The 18206-nt window shown below is 40.9% G+C and overlaps 1 protein-coding gene across 2 annotated transcripts in view; it reads left to right on the forward strand.

Moving 5' to 3' along the window:
* Positions 1–18206, forward strand: part of LOC124554892 (exportin-4-like) — a 231368-nt gene that overhangs the window by 56044 nt on the left and 157118 nt on the right. Inside the window, exons 4-5 of one of the 2 annotated variants that reach the window (XM_047128568.1) lie at positions 1246–1353; positions 10595–10711. In XM_047128568.1, the coding sequence (XP_046984524.1) occupies positions 1246–1353; positions 10595–10711 (225 nt within the window). Of the gene's footprint in view, positions 1–1245; positions 1358–10594; positions 10712–18206 lie in introns of those variants that run through there. The other variant, XM_047128569.1, reaches the window with a different exon arrangement.

The following is an 18206-nucleotide window of genomic DNA, read 5'->3' on the forward strand; positions in this document are numbered from 1 at the left end:
TACATCGGCAAAAATTGAGAGAATACGCCGAAAACGCAATGTGCTTGTTTTGCCCTCCATCCGATATGAAAACCTTGTTAGGACCAGTCAAGGATGACCTAGGACTTCGGAACCCAGGAGTCTACCACATCCTTTGCCAGTGTGAAAAAATGTATGTAGGCCAGATGATCCGAACAATACAGGAGAGGTGCAAAGTCCGCTGTGGCAGAGCACTGCATTTTCCACGGACATGTGATGAATCATGATGACACAAAATTGTTGCAGCAAACAAACACCTTCTGGGATTGTATTCTCAAAGAGACAATGGAGATCCAACAACATGACGAGCCAATAAATAAGGCCAGCTGCTTTCCATTAAGCAAGGCCTGGGACCAAGCCTGGAATATGATCAAAGCACAGCAGCTGTTTACACACAAATCCACTTCCATCAGGATACAGCTGCAGAAGTACTGTGGTCTGTGATCCGTCACACGGTGCCGCACTTCCCCCACTACCAGGTGCTGTGCTTCCCAACCACCGCACCCAGATCATTCTCAGAGGCGGCCAGATGGAGGTTGCATGAAAAGTGGGGGGGGGGGGGGGGGGTGTGTAAGTATATAAAGTCAGCATCCATCAGAGGTAAATCAGACTCCATGAACACCTGAAGATGGCAAGAAATTGGCTTTCCGAAATATCACGCCTGTTGAACGACGCCACCCGTATGAATACCTGAGAAATATTAAATATTTCGGTGCACTGGGAAAACATAAAATCTTGAAATGCAATAAAATCCATGCCATGCAAGTGTTTTGTAATTGTCTGTATTTTATAATTTTTGCCACACACTTTCCAGTAATTTCATATAAATTTTCTCTTTGGTTTGAATGTCACTATCTCGTTGCGCATTCAGCTTCTTGTTACTTTGTTAAAGCCAAATATACAGCTGAAAGATGTATACAAGGGCAGTAAAGTGGATGTACCTTACCATCGGTAATTCTTGTGGGCTGCCTTCCACTACATGGATTGTGACCAGAACACCTTCCCAGCCCCTCCCTCTCTCTCATTTAATCTTCATGTTCTAGGTGATTTCTATTTTGATAAAGCATGGCAGCATTGATGACTTTGCTATTAACTATATGGATTGTGACCAAATCACCTTCCCTGCCACTCCCTTCTCTCTCTCTCCCTCTCCTCTCTCTCTCTCTCTCTCTCTCTCTCTCTCTCTCTCTCTCTCTCTCTCTCTCTCACTTAATCTTTATGTTCTAGGTGATCGCTATTTTGATAAAACGTGGCAGCATTGATGATTTTGGTATTAAGAGGGGTCACCTACTGACTACCATTGAAGCAATGATTCGGAGTGGAGATACACCAAAAGTAAGTTGTTGATAGATATACTTGATTCTAAATTTTTTGAAATTGTTTTGTTTTCAGCTGTTGTTATTGAAATAAATGATTCACAAATAAGCATCAGTGAATTATTTTTGAATAATTTCTGTACACGTTTCACAGCCCCTATTAAATCGTTAAAGGTTAAAATCACTGTTCTGCAGAAACTGTAAACTTTTTGTTGAAAATTAGAATTTATTGACACATCATGAATGGACAGTTTTGGAATTAGTGCCCATTTTCAAATGATGCATGTACATTTAAACATATGTATCTCAAAATATTCTGAATGTGGACTGTCTTTAAATTTGATAAATGTGTACATTGACAAATGGTTGCTACACCAACAAATCAGTGCATCTCATATAATCCTTGAACTACTTTTGCCCACCTTTGTGTAATGGCTGATCTGGTAAGGGTGCTAGGTAATGAACAATGCCCAGAACTGTTCAAACGAAGGTTTAGTAAGTTACCTCCTTCATGCGAAAAATTATTTTTTGTTAGGATTCTCTCATTGAATATGTTTGATATCAGCCTTTTCTGCGAGTAGTTTTATGTGGTCACTGTCCTTTAAATTTCTGGGAGCACATACTCTTTAATATTTTACAGTTTTGACTGTTTCCTGTGATTGATCTCCAGTTGCGAAATCAAACAGTAAACGGATTTTCTGCCTATTTATGCACTAGGCATTAATTTTTTTGTATTGAGGGTCAGCTACCTACCCCTGTACCAAGTGTCAATAGTCTGTGAGCTTTAATGCATTTACTATGCTAAACATTCTAAATTCAACAGTAGAACAAAGCAAGGAAGGAATATATCCTGACAGCTACAGATCTTAGTCGAACATACGAACTTTTCCTGCTTGATCATTCTTTCCCATACTGAGAAAACCAATCTTCTCCTTAATGACATTGTTTAATTTTTTTGTTTTCCTGTACGCATTTGTACCATCTCGCTTTTCATTACAATTTCTTTTTAACTAACAATTTTGAGAATCATTACTGTAGCACTTCATACTTTTTCCACTGAATTGACTACAAAGCAGCATCTAACTGTGTCATTGCCCATTATCCTATTGTAGTCAGTCATGTTCCATCTTGGGCCATTCTGTGGAAGGGAATGAAAAATGTGAGCCTATGGACATCTGTTGTGCAAACACTCCAGCACAATTTGTGCAAAAAGAGCAATATTTGACATACTTTATTTATTTTAATTATTGGGTAATTAGAACCAGTTTTCATAACTCAGTGAATACAGTGCTAATTACCTCATTTGTGGATAAACCTTGGAACACAAGAAAATAGTTTACTTGTTTGTTTTTAAGCTGTGGGTAAAAACTGCCCCTAGATTGAATTACTTCTGTAACCTGTCTAATTCAGCCTTTACTGCGTCCGACATTGTGAATGGGACTGGCTGTGCATGACAAAATTTAGGCACAATGGACTGCGTGAGTGACATGTAAGCTTAAAACTTTTTGGCCATACCCACTGTTGATTGGAGTAACCGCTGATAATTATCTAATAATGATTCTAAATCTTGGAATAGTACCAAGGTTGACACCAGGTTCACCTCTTGCAATACTTGGAAACCAAATGTAGTAAATACATGAAAATGAAGAGGTTTATTGCTGATGGCGAAAGTTCAACATACAAGGTGATTTACCCTTCTACATTCTTGTATTTTGCCCATATAGTAATGCTCTCTCTCAAAGGAATCTTTTGTCAGCAATATGAAATAACCTGCAACTGTGACGGCTGCAAGCAGGGGGAGGCCAAACACTGAGAGGTTCCTGGTTAATCAAGGGAGCTACAGCTCCTGCATCAGCCTGAAATTGAGTCATAATATAATTGATATTCAACTCAATTAGGAGTATATTAGTTGCTTGGCCAGGTTCTGCCAACATTGGAGTCAAAACGAACACCGATACTTAGTCAGGCTCTACTTCCCACAGTGTATCAGTTCGCCCCACTTTTCTCATGCTCTGGTACACAAGTAACATGAGAACACTCGTGAAATTTGTGGCACTTCCTACAGTCTGGACAAAACTTATACATCAGTGAGGGGCAAATATGACACTCACTTGGGGTGGCCTTTATGACCTGTTGCAGGTACAGAAAGATAACACTGTCTGTCTATGCACCTCTTTCCAGGTGAAATGTCTGATGCAGTGGAGGTGCTTTTTGTATTATCTAAGGAACACTAGATGTCTGTCTAGGCTGTGTCTGTTCACTAATATTCAGAAATCTACTTGAGAGCAAGAAACACTTCCTTGTCTGGGGGTCTAATTTGTCATCACGTGATGGAGAGCTTAGCTATTTGCCAACTGACTGAAAATGCATTTTGAGCTGCTGCAGAAACCGCTTCCAGTTTTGGCAATATTTGTGAATGCATTTATCTTGGTTGGATGATTCCAAACTTCCTCGCTTCTTATGGCACCACTCGTAATCTATTACCGTGTGAGGTGGCCCAGTGGTTAGCACACTTGAATCGCCAATAATGATCGAACACCTCGTATAAAATAATTCCCTCAGCATCACCCGATTTAGTCCAACTACATTCCATTATTCTTGTTTTGCTTTTGTTGATGTTCATCTTATATCCTCCTTTCAAGACACTGTTCATTCCGTTCAGCTGCTCTTCCAGATCCTTTGCTGTCTCTGACAGAATTACAATGTCATCGGCGAACCTCAACGTTTTTATTTCTTCTCCATGGATTTTAATTTCTACTCCAAATTTTTCTTTTCTTTCCCTTACTGCTTGCTCAATATACAGATTGAATAACATTGGGGATAGGCTACAACCCTGTCTCACTCCCATCCCAACCACTGCTTCACTTTCATGCCCCTCTGCGCTTACAGCTGCCATCTAGCTTCTGTACAAATTGTAAATAGCTTTTCACTCCCTGTATTTTACCCCTGCCACCTTCAGAATTTGAAAGAGAGTATTCCAGTCAACATTGTCAAAAGCTTTCTCTAAGTCTACAAATGCTAGAAACGTAGGTTTGCCTTTCCTTAATCGAGCTTCTAAGATAAGTCGTAGGGTCAGTATTGCCTCACGTGTTCCAACATTTCTACGGAATCCAAACTGATCTTCCCCAAGGTCGGCTTCTACCAGTTTTTCCATTCATCTGTAAAGAATTCGTGTTAGGCATTTGCAGGCATGACTTATTAAACTGATAGTTCGGTAATTTTCACATCTGTCAACACCTGCTTTCTTTGGGATTGGAATTATTATATTCTTCTTGAAGTATGAGGGTATTTTGCCTGTCTCATAAATCTTGCTCAGCAGATGGTAGAGTTTTTTCAGGGCTGGCTCTCCGAAAGCTATCACTAGATCTAATGGAATGTTGTCTACTCCTGGGTCCTTGTTTCGACTTAGGTCTTTCAGTGCTCTGTCAAACTCTTCACGCAGTATCATATCTCCCATTTCATCTTCATCCTCTTCCATTTACATAATATTGTCCTGAAGAACAATGCACTTTTATAGACCCTCTATATACTCCTCCCGCCTTTCTGCTTTCCCTTCTTTGCTTAGAACTGGGTTTCCATCTGTGCTCTTGATATTCATTCAAGTGGTTCTCTTTTCTCCAAAGGTCTCTTTAATTTTCCTGTAGGCAGTATCTACCTTATCCCTAGAGATATACATCTCTACATCCTTACACCCCCCATGAACCATGGACCTTGCCGTTGGTGGGGAGGCTTGCGTGCCTCAGCGATACAGATGGCCATACCGTAGGTGCAACCACAACGGAGGGGTATCTGTTGAGAGGCCAGACAAACATGTGGTTCCTGAAGAGGGGCAGCAGCCTTTTCAGTAGTTGCAGGGGCAACAGTCTGGATGATTGACTGATCTGGCCTTGTAACATTAACCAAAACGGCCCTGCTGTGCTGGTACTGCGAACAGCTGAAAGCAAGGGGAAACTACAGCCGTATTTTTTCCCGAGGACATGCAGCTTTACTATATGATTAAATGATGATGGCGTCCTCTTGGGTAAAATATTCCGGAGGTAAAATAGTCCCCCATTCGGATCTCTGCGCGGGGACTACTCAGGAGGACGTCGTTATCAGGAGAAAGAAAACTGGTGTTCTACGGATCGGAGTGTGGAATGTCAGATCCCTTAATCGGGCAGGTAGGTTAGAAAATTTAAAAAGGGAAATGGATAGGTTAAAGTTAGATATAGTGGGAATTAGTGAAGTTCGGTGGCGGGAGGAACAAGACTTTTGGTCTGGTGATTACAGGGTTATAAATACAAAATCAAATAGGGGTAATGCAGGAGTAGGTTTAATAATGAATAAAAAAAATAGGAGTGTGGGTTAGCTACTACAAACAGCATAGTGAACGCATTATTGTGGCCAAGATAGACACAAAGCCCATGCCTACTACAGTAGTACAAGTTTATATGCCAACTAGCTCTGCAGATGATGAAGAAATAGATGAAATGTATGACGAGATAAAAGAAATTATTCAGGTAGTGAAGGGAGACGAAAATTTAATAGTCATGGGTGACTGGAATTCGCCAGTAGCAAAAGGGAGAGAAGGAAACATAGTAGGTGAATACGGATTGGGGGGAAGAAATGAAAGAGGAAGCCGCCTTGTAGAATTTTGCACAGAGCATAACTTAATCATAACTAACACTTGGTTCAAGAATCATAAAAGAAGGTTGTATACCTGGAAGAATCCTGGAGATACTAAAAGGTATCAGATAGATTATATAATGGTAAGACAGAGATTTAGGAACCAGGTTTTAAATTGTAAGACATTTCCAGGGGCAGATGTGGATTCTGACCACAATCTATTGGTTATGAACTGCAGATTGAAACTGAAGAAACTGCAAAAAGGTGGGAATTTAAGGAGATGGGACCTGGATAAACTGAAAGAACCAGAGGTTGTAGAGTGTTTCAGGGAGAGCATAAGGGAACAATTGACAGGAAAGGGGGAAAGAAATACAGTAGAAGAAGAATGGGTAGCTTTGAGGGATGAAGTAGTGAAGGCAGCAGACGATCAAGTAGGTAAAAAGACGAGGGCTAATAGAAATCCTTGGGTAACAGAAGAAATATTGAATTTAATTGATGAAAGGAGAAAATATAAAAATGCAGTAAATGAAGCAGGCAAAAAGGAATACAAACGTCTCAAAAATGAGATCTACAGGAAGTGCAAAATGGCTAAGCAGGGATGGCTAGAGGACAAATGTAAGGATGTAGAGGCTTGTCTCACTAGGGGTAAGATAGATACTGCCTACAGGAAACTTAAAGAGACCTTTGGAGAGAAGAGAACCACTTGTATGAATATCAAGAGCTCAGATGGCAACCCAGTTCTAAGCAAAGAAGGGAAGGCAGAAAGGTGGAAGGAGTATATAGAGGGTTTATACAATGGCAATGTACTTGAGGACAATATTATGGAAATGGAAGAGGATGTAGATGAAGACGAAATGGGAGATAAGATACTGCGTGAAGAGTGTGACAGAGCACTGAAAGACCTGAGTCGAAACAAGGCCCCGGGAGTAGACAACATTCCATTAGAACTACTGATGGCCTTGGGAGAGCCAGGCCTAACAAAACTCTACCATCTGGTGAGCAAGATGTATGAGACAGGCGAAATACCCTCAGACTTCAAGAAGAATATAATAATTCCAATCCCAAAGAAAGCAGGTGTTGACAGATGTGTAAATTACCGAACTATCAGTTTAATAAGTCACAGCTGCAAAATACTAACGCGAATTCTTTACAGACGAATGGAAAAACTGGTAGAAGCGGACCTCGGGGAAGATCAGTTTGGATTCCGTAGAAATGTTGGAACACGTGAGGCAATACTAACCTTACGACTTATCTTAGAAGAAAGATTAAGAAAAGGCAAACCTACGTTTCTAGCATTTGTAGACTTAGAGAAAGCTTTTGACAATGTTAACTGGAATACTCTCTTTCAAATTCTGAAGGTGGCAGGGGTAAAATACAGGGAGTGAAAAGCTATTTACAATTTGTACAGCAACCAGATGGCAGTTATAAGAGTCGAGGGGCATGAAAGGGAAGCAGTGGTTGGGAAAGGAGTGAGACAGGGTTGTAGCCTCTCCCCGATGTTATTCAATCTGTATATTGAGCAAGCAGTAAAGGAAACAAAAGAAAAATTCGGAGTAGGTATTAAAACTCATGGAGAAGAAGTAAAAACTTTGAGGTTCGCTGATGACATTGTAATTCTGTCAGAGACAGCAAAGGACTTGGAAGAGCTGTTGAATGGAATGGACAGTGTCTTGAAAGGAGGATATAAGATGTACATCAACAAAAGCGAAACGGGGATAATGGAATGTAGTCAAATTAAATCGGGTGATGCTGAGGGAATTAGATTAGGAAATGAGAAACTTAAAGTAGTAAAGGAGTTTTGCTATTTAGGGAGTAAAATAACTGATGATGGTCGAAGTAGAGAGGATATAAAATGTAGACTGGCAATGGCAAGGAAATCGTTTCTGAAGAAGAGAAATTTGTTAACATTGAGTATAGATTTAAGTGTCAGGAAGTCGTTTCTGAAAGTATTTGTATGGAGTGTAGCCATGTATGGAAGTGAAACATGGACGATAACTAGTTTGGACAAGAAGAGAATAGAAGCTTTCGAAATGTGGTGCTACAGAAGAATGCTGAAGATAAGGTGGGTAGATCATGTAACTAATGAGGAGGTATTGAATAGGATTGGGGAGAAGAGAAGTTTGTGGCACAACTTGACTAGAAGAAGGGATCGGTTGGTAGGACATGTTTTGAGGCATCAAGGAATCACAAATTTAGCATTGGAGGGCAGTGCGGGGGGTAAAAATCGTAGAGGGAGACCAAGAGATGAATACACTAAGCAGATTCAGAAGGATATAGGTTGCGGTAGGTACTGGGAGATGAAGAAGCTTGCACAGGATAGAGTAGCATGGAGAGCTGCATCAAACCAGTCTCAGGACTGAAGACCACAACAACAACAACAACATCCTTGCATTTGTCCTGTAGCGGTCCCTGCTTGGCCATTTTGCACTTCCTGTCGATCTCATTTTTGAGACGTTTGTATTTCTGTTTGTCTGATTCATTTACTGCATTTTTGTATTTTCTCCTTTCATCGATTAAATTCAATATGCCTTCTGTTACCCAAGGATTTCTATTAGCCCTCGTCTTTTTACCTAAAAAGTTATGCCATCCATTAAATTACATGAAATGCAGTTTTCATTTATGATAATGTGGTGTTAATTTTACACACCTGATGCAACAGTTACTTGTTAAAGATTGTGGCAGGTGTGAGAAAATTGATAGCAAATTAGAATTTTACAGGCATCATGTACTGCTGTTATTCTACTGATATGTGTTGCCTCTTTGACTCTTGCAAGAACTAGTAATATGCCAATAATTTAATCAGGGACTATTAAAAGGTTGATAGTTCTCTAAAGCTTTTAGACGCTGAGGTGACAAAAGTCATGGGATATCTCCTAATATCATATCAGACCTCCTTGTGCAGGGCATATGCAGCAACTTGACATGGCATGGACTCAACAAGTCGTTGGAAGTCCTCTGTAAAAATATTGAGCCATGCTAGCTCTCTAGACATCCATGATTAGCCAGTGATGCTGGTGCAGGATTTTGTACACGAACTGACCTCTTGATTATGTCCCATAAATGTTCGATTGGATTCATGATAGGAATCTGGGTGGCCAGATCATTCACTTAGATTGTCCAGAATGTTAATCAAACCAATTGCGAACAGTTGTGGCCCGGTAACATGATGCAGCCATAAAATTTTCATTGTTCTTTTGGAACATAAAGTCCATGAATGGCTGCAAATGGTCTCCAAGTAGCTGAACATAAACATTTCCAGTCAATGATCAGTTCAATTTGACCAGAGGACCCAGTCCATTCCATGTAAACACAACACACACCATTATGGAGCCACTACCAGTTTGCACAGTGCCTTGTTGACAACTTGGGTCCATGGCTTTGTGGAGGTGTGCACCACATTTGAACCCTGCCATCAGCTCATACCAAATGAAATTGGGACTCATCTGACCAGGCCACAGTTTTCCAATTGTCTAGGGTCCAACCGATATGGTCACAAGCCCAGGAGAGGTGCTGCAAGTGAGGTAATGTGATGTGCTGTTAGCAAAGGCACTGTATGTTCCACATTGATTTCTGCAGCTATTTCATGCAGTGTTGCATGTCTGTTAGTTGTTACAACTCTATGCAAACGCTGCTGCTCTTGGTCATTAAGTGAAGGCTACTGGCCACTGTGTTTGTCCTTGGGGAGAGGTAATACCTGAAATTTAGTATTCTTGACACACTCTTGACACTGTGGATATCTGAATAATGAATTCCTTAATAATGATTTCCAAAATGGAATGTGCCGTGCATCTTGTTCCAACTACCATTTCGTGTTCAGAGTCTATTAATTCCCATCGTGCAGCCATAATCACTTCAGAAACCATTTCACATGAATTAACTGAGTACAAATGACAGCTCCCAAATGCACTGTGCTTTCCTTTTACACATTGTGTTCATGATACTACTGCCACCTCTGTGTAACAACTCACATGAACGGACACAGGCAGACAGTGTTTGTTGGTAATGAGGATCACCCTGTGGCTAAACATGCCTTGGTGCACGGCCAGCACATCTTGGCACAGTGTTACACCGTCCGGGTTATCTGGATACTTCCCACTGACATCAACCTATCAGAACTCTGGAGATGGGAACTTGCCCTTCAGTATATTCTCTCTTCCCATTACCCACCACGCCTCAACCTCTGCTAATTTCAAGTTGCCGCCCCTCGTACCTCACCTGTCATTCAACAACATCTTTGCCTCTGTACTTCCACCTCGACTGACATCTCTGCCCAACCTCTTTGCATTTAGATATGTCTGCCCATGTCTATATATGTGCGGATGGATGTGTATACCTGTCCTTTTTTCCCCCTAAGGTAAGTCTTTCCGCTCCTGAGATGGGAATGACTCCTTACCCCCTCCCTTAAAACCCACATCCTTTTGTCTTTCCCTCTCCTTCCCTCTTTCCTGATGAAGCAACCATTGGTTTCGAAAGCTTGAATTTTCTGTGTATGTTTGTGTTTGTTTGTGTTTGTTTGTTTGTGTGTCTATCGACCTGCCAGCACTTTCAATTACTTTGTTTGTTATAAATCATAGAAATCTGTAAAATGCATCAAAAATGTAATGTATTTCATTAATGTGAAAATGTTTGCTCAGCCAAATTTTGTTTGCTTCCAGAAACTTCTTGGATGTAACATCATCCTTGCCATTCTCCAGGAATTTGCTGTTACAGTGAAATCTTCTGATGTTGGCCTCTCATTTGAAACTCATTTCAAAGCCAAGAAGCAGTTTGAGGTGAGGAATTCTTATATCCCTTAAATCGAAAGTATTGATTTTTCTTGTAATCAGTAGTATTAAATATTCTAAATCTCCCTCAACTAAATAATTGAAACTTAATGCAGTATTCAGTCACAAATAGTTCTTTGTTGTTGTTTTCTAGCTCTGCATGTGAGCTAACTGCATGTTTATGATAGATGTTTTCCTGCATGTTTGCCAACAAGAACCTGTACGTTAGCAGTGTCTTTCAGTATCTACTTTTGGAAAATAGTGTTTAGTCCTTATTGGCAGTGACTGTGCTAAAGATAGCACTATATCAGCTGAATGAGGATGCAGTAGAAGTTTCTGATGGGTTTATTGGAGGAACAGTTTAAACAATCTCCTGTAGGGGTGAAGGGAAACCACAAAGGTTGTAAACCAATATAGCTTGATTGGTGTTTTTTGTAGTATACATATAAATGAGAGTCAATTGTTTTAATTGCTACCCCCCTGATTTAATTTTGATTGAAAGTTCAGTACTACAACTTTAGTAAGGGGCCTTACTGGTAGCTGCATGTTTCATGAAGGTGCAACACTAGAAGTTTGTAACAGTGACACACACACACACACACACACACACACACACACACAAGCTCAAATTATTGTCAACATCATAATGAGTACAGTTTTGTTTTTACACATGTGCTTCATTGTTGTGATGATGGAAACTGTCATTTGATGAGCTGCACCAAGTAAGGAAATTCATCTTTAAAATGATAAAAATGAATTTTCTGTGGAGGAGTAAAGATAACCGTGAATTGTGTAGTTGATACATTGAGTGTACATATGAAACCAAATAATGATCAACTGTACTTCTATTTTCATAGCTACCCTTCCTTCCACACTACAAAGTCTCCCCTGTACAATTGAGCCATCTGTGGACAGCACCCTATAGTGACAGGCAATCACATGCCCAGTTTGCTGAAGTTCTTCGTAGAGTTTTCACAGAGAGGCGCAGTTTACAAAGCTGATCCACAAACAGCTTGCTTGTGCCATATCCGTTATATCCATACACACATAATTCTTCAGTTATCCACTTTAACCAATTGAAAAGGTACACGCCTAAAAGCCCTCCCCCCACTGCACCCCCCCCCCCCCCCACTTCCCTCCCCCCCCCTCCCACCTTTATTACCCTATACACCTTGGACTGGAACAGCTTGAACTTATGTTTGTCAGGGCTCTGACTGCCTTCTATTATATTAGCATTTACTTTGATGGAGAGCTACAGTATCTCTGTTCAATCATGCTGTTCTGACATTTAATGTCAAAATATCCCTCTGATAGATCTAGATGCAAGAGCTAGCCCATTGCCCCACTCATCATATCCTATACTAGTCCTGTCACAGACATACCCAACTGTATCAAAGGTAAGACTGCCTATGAAAGCAGTTATGTCATACATCAACTCTGCCTCAACTTCGGTACATTGTTTTATATGGGTGTTACCACCAGCTAGCTGTCCACCCAAATGAATTGCCACTATCAAACTGTGGCCAAGATGACTGATTATTATTTTTATTCAATTAATTGGTTTAAATGTATTTTTTTATTTCTAATACTTTGCCACATCATTTTCAAAATCGTATTGACATTTTTATTTGCTCTTATTTTTCTTCCTATCGTTTTTTTTTTTTGTTTGAATTGTGCTTGTGTTCCCTATAATCTGCAGTCAAGTGCCAACCAGGACTGCTCATTGGTTGGTAATGTGGCTGCTCATGTAGCTGGTGTGAGGATAGTTTCAGGTGACCAATGACAGTGAGGAATTGCAGTTTGCTTTTAGCACTGAAATTGAAATTTTTCTGTCTCGGCTTTGCTGATAGAGGTTAGCTGTAATCATCATGATCAAAGCGATCTGATTTTAGTCCTGCTGGAAATCCCTGCTGGAAATTATTGATCACTCTTTTCTTGGATACGTGGCATATCATGAGTTTGTGGTTAGGCTGGGCACAAGTTTAAATTTAGGGCTACAAAGCATGTCATCTGCCACAGTTCAGTCATTGGCCACTTAAAATCAGCTGTCGACAAAGTATCTGCAGTTTCTGTCTGTCATACATAGCAGCAGCTGTTTCCATCATTGCTCCATGTTACACGTTAACAACATTAAGAAGTGACCCACTGCATTCATGTGTCACCTGTAATCTAGCGGAAGCCGGCACACAGCAGCAAATGGGGCAACCCTGTAGTGGGAAGTGACAGACATCAACTATCAAGTAATTTTAATCAAACTACAGTGTTCAGGGCCACTGTGGTGAGTAGAGTTCTGCATTCAGTAGCCATGAGGACTGAGAATTAAATTTTTCTTTTTGTTTACATTCAATATATATATTTTGAAGTTTATACTGAGGACAACAGTGAGTTTTAATGAGCTTACCACCTGTTCTGTGAAAGAACTGTTAAAAGCACCGTTCTTGAAGTATTGAAACCACTCACGACATGTTCTTTCACTAATAGCGTCCTTACGATACGTTCTTGAGAGCATTCGATGGGACTCAGCCGCTGTTTTCTCATATTGAAACAAAACAGTAACACCTCCCACAAATGATGAGAATTAGGCTTGTAAACTGACATTTTCAATCAAGAACAACTTTATGATGCAGACACAAATTGACTAATGTTTGAATGGGGGTTATGTTGACTGAGGTCCAAGCTAACTGCCTGACATCTGTGATCTGTTTCTTTCAACTGCTACTTACCGTTGTCACCACCTATCGGCAAACAGCGGAAGCAAAGTTGTAGACTTTGTACAAGTGTTTGTCTATGATGTAGCATCTCTCATGCTAATTTTGACGCACACACACACACACACACACACACACACACACACACACACACACACACACACAAAAAACACGCGATGTGACGAACAGAAATGATGTTTTTATTCAAAGACAGTTATTACACTGAAGTCACCACGATTCATGATGGTCCCCTGGACAGGACATAGTTCTTAATAGTGTGTGTGTGTAATTCCCACAGATGGTAAAGCATGCTCTGCAATGTGCTTCCTTGCTAGCCATAGGGGTAGTAAGGAGTTCTGGTGGTAGGGCATTCCATTCCTCCATCAGTGCAGTTGGCAACTGTTGGATGGCCGTTGATGCATGTGGCCATGCTGCAATATGTCAATATGTTTCCCCAGTTCAACATACACATGCTTGATGGGATTTAAATCAGGGGTACGAGCAAACCATTCTATTTGCCAAATATCCTTTCTTTCCAAAAGCTCCTCCACCTGCACTGTTCGATGCAGTTGCACATTGTTATCCATAAAAATGAAGTAAGGGCCGAATGCATACCTGAAAAAATGCGCATGGTGAAGGAGTTAAGTGTGGCAGTAATGTGGACCAGTGAGTGTACTGCGTTCAAAGATTTGATTGTCATTATGCCCACTCCCCCTCCCCATAACACCTGGACCACCTCATGGCAAGAGCTAAGAACTTGTAATACACCGAGGAACATTGTTGAACGTAACTGTTTTGGTGGGCCAGGTGTTATAATGTGGGGACGCATAATTTTGCATGGGCGTACTGAACACCCATAACGTCTAACAGCGTACACTCACTGAACAGCATTACTTTGACACTGTACTCCTTCACCTGTGCATCTTTTCAGGTATGGATTCGGCTCTGATCTTATTTTTGTGGATGGCAATGCATGACCACATCAAACAGCACAAGTGGAGGAACTCTTTGAGCAAGAGGATGTTCGGTGAAAGGACTGCCCTGCCCATTCCCTCTGACTTAAATCCCATGGAGCATGTGTGTGTGCATGGGGGATGCATATTGCAACACTTCCACATGTTCCAGTGACCATCCAGAAGTTGTCAACTGTGCTGGTGGAGCAGTGGAATGCCCTACCACTAGAACTTCGTAACAACCCTGGGGCTAGCACGGAAGCACATTGCAGAGCATGCATTACTATCTGTGGTGATCACACACACACTATTAAGAACCATGTCCCACTGTTTGTAATGTTCAGGACACCTCCATGAATTGTGGTGACTTCAAAATGGTTCAAATGGCTCTGAGCACTATGGGACTCAACATCTTAGGTCATAAGTCCCCCAGAACTTAGAACTACTTAAACCTAACTAACCTTAGGACATCACACACACCCATGCCCGAGGCAGGATTCGAACCTGCGACCGTAGCAGTCCTGCGGTTCCAGACTGCAGCGCCAGAACTGCACGGCCACCGCGGCCGGTGTGGTGACTTCAGTGAAATTGTTATGCTAAAATAAATGTGTAATTTCTGTTAATCTCGTTGCGTATTTCTGTCAATTATCTTCGGTGCTCTACTGTAGCTGTTCTTGTTGTGCATGGTCCAAGTTTGATCGAGCTTGTTACTTGGTAGTGACACATCATGCTAAAGTTGCTTTCATCTTTAAGTTTAGCACAGCAGTGTTCTCCCCCTCCCCCCCCCCCCCTCCCCCCCTCTCTCTCTCTCTCTCTCTCTCTCTCTCTCTCTCTCTCTCTCTCTCTCTCTCTCTCTCTCTCTCTCACACACACACACACACACACACACACACACACACACACACACACACACACACACCGGTGAGCAAAACTTAAAAATGTAAGTAACTTGTGCATGATGTGTCACTGCCAAGTAACATAGCTCAATGAAACATGGACTAATATATAAATGACCCTGTAACAGCCATTTACCCCCAAAATTACCTTTATATCTGTTTACTACATCCTGTTAAAAACAACACGTTGAGTTCTGTCTGCAAGGAAATCTTGAATCCAAATGCAAAGATGGTTGAATACTTGGTAGGATCATATTTTGTTCAGTAAATGACACTGTGGAGCTGTATCAAATCCCTTTCAAAATATAAGGAACACGACATCAACCTGGGCAGCATTGCCTACAGTTTTATGGGTCTCCTGAACAGAGCGAGCTGATTTTTCAAAGATTTCTGTTTGAAGAATTTTTGTTAATTTTGTGTAAAGGTGATTTTTGTGCTCCAAGAAGGTCATAATGCCGAGCTCACCAGACAAAAAATTAGTCAGCCCTAGAGAAATTGTTACAAGCTACCATGTAATTCCAGCCCTGGTCTTGATAAACACCTGAATTCTGTTAGGAAGTTGAGTCCACAACGTAGTGCAGGTATGTCACATTTAGGTTAAGCCACTTCCTGAGGATCTGAACATGCAATTCCATCAAATTACAAGGATGCTGTGTTGACGTTTTACTTCCTGGTGCAGCATGTCCCGCAAATTTTCTACAGGGGGTTAAGGACAGGTGGTTTTGCAAACAATTGAGCTGTAAAAAGAGGGGGGGGGGGGGAGATTGTTCAAAAACCAGTCACATATTCTTCCAGCCCAATGAACTTTGCTGTTGTCGCCTAGAAAAATAGGGGTATCAGTGGTGACGGATACCAGATGTACATTGCAATAGTTCCCGTCACTATGTTCTGTTGTTAACAGGTTGTGATGGGCCTTCATGCACTGCTTACAGCAATTCATGTCGAGTTTGGAAGCAATTTTGACTCACAAGTCGTGAAATGCATCTCCAGTCCCTTCCAGTCAAGATCTTTCTCTGACCACAATTCAGACCTCACATTTCATGGCCACGTGTTTTACACCACTGCTTGTAGACACATTGAACAATCCACTTGAAACACCAACAAATTCAGCAACTTCACACACCGTATGGCTGTGGGCACAGCCAAACACGATTGCATCGTTTTGCCACTGTCATGTCCTTTCATTTACCCATGTTTATTTATGTCCACTTGAATCATAAATTTCTCACTGATCGCTATTGCCGTATGCTCACCTAGAGACAGTGTGTGCACAGTTGAGTATATGACTTGATTTCTGCACCATCTGTAAAAGCCTTACGATTCATCTGTGTGCACACGCTGGGGTGACTAATGTTTTGTCCAGTGAACTTATAATGGTATTAAATCACTGATAAAGATAAATAATTATGTGCATCTGTTTGATGAGCCTTCTTTAAAACACAAATAACCTTTGCTTATTTCCAATCACTTGGTGCTCTCTGTTGCTGTAGCAACCTACAATAAACTGCTGCTAGAAGGGGAACAAATTCTTTTGCATAATCTGTGTAGACTCTCAGTAGTATATCATCCAGTCGAGGTACCTTTCTGCTATTCAGTGGTTTTTATTGAGTTTCTTTTCCACTATCACTTATTTCAGTATCTTCCATTTCACTATTCATGAGGTGATTGAAAGTATGAGGGGTCTCTGCTTCCACTCCTCTTATGGTCTGTTTTCACAGTTCATTGTTGATAGCAGTGGAGGCATGTAAACAGTATCTATAATGTACCTCTAGTAGAAAAAAGCACATAAATTAAGATCTGCTGATGTAGGAGGGCTATTTGTGCATTTTCTAATAGTTTGGACCTTTACAGCCTACCCAGTACTGAGGAATGTGTTCTTGAGTAATCTTTGAAAGACAGATACCAATATAGTGGAGCTCCAAGGAAAACTAGTTATCAGAATCAAGTTCTTCTGCATCATATCCATGTACAACATCCCAGTCACACTGTCAGCCATAATTAAGCTGTAAACTTTTTTTAAAAGAATGGCACAATAAAGCATTTCTCACACTAGCCAGTTTCACATAACTGCTGTGAATCCCTGATTTCCACACTGAGCTAGTTCACCTTCCCACTTAGATGAAGAGGTATCTCATTAGTTGACCCCACTTGTGACAAAAAATGTTCATCCTGTGTTTCCTCACTAAGGATAAAATTTGAGACTCTTACCAGGAATACCACGTCACATTGTGCACTGTGGAAGTCTTGCAGTTATTTAAATCCGATAAGGCTTGAACACCGATAGTTGTCACAATACAAGTCACACTGTGGAAAGAGGACTCGCCCGTTCTCTGCTGGCTTACTGAGTGGAACTGCAAACAGGGATTTTTTGAATGCAGTCCACATCTATGCTGAAACAACAAAGATAGCGTATTAATCCCCCTCATCACAGGCGACCTGTGTCTTCGAACTGTTTTTGTGAATATTCTGAGCAGTTGCAATTTGGTCATAACACCCTACTATTGACAAAATGGATTCACATACTTCAAAGTACAGTACTCTGGAAGGGTGAAGGTAGGATGCAAGGGAGGGGATGAGTGAGTTCAGCAACTGATCAAGCCACTGCACCCTGCTAGTCATTGCATGAAACAGAAGACTTTCCTCTTACTAACACTATGTTGTTTACATGTTTTAGTGAATGACAGTTCAGAAAATCAGCTTCAAACTTACATTATTGGTTTAGAAATTTCTTGTATTGTGCAAAGTGCACTATGGAACTTGAATAATTTTACCTTCTGTATTAATTGCTAATTCTGGGAATTTGCCCAGTAGCCTTTTTCAGGGACAATGTCTTCTTTCTCACAATGATTTTCAGTTAAGTTATCTGTGCAAATCCACAACATACTAACATTGACTAAACTGAATGCTTACAAACATACCATCAGTCTCCAATCCCTTCCCTCTGAAT

The sequence above is a fragment of the Schistocerca americana genome, chromosome X (genome assembly GCF_021461395.2).
Source record: "Schistocerca americana isolate TAMUIC-IGC-003095 chromosome X, iqSchAmer2.1, whole genome shotgun sequence".
In the NCBI taxonomy this organism is placed as follows: Eukaryota; Metazoa; Arthropoda; class Insecta; order Orthoptera; family Acrididae; genus Schistocerca; species Schistocerca americana.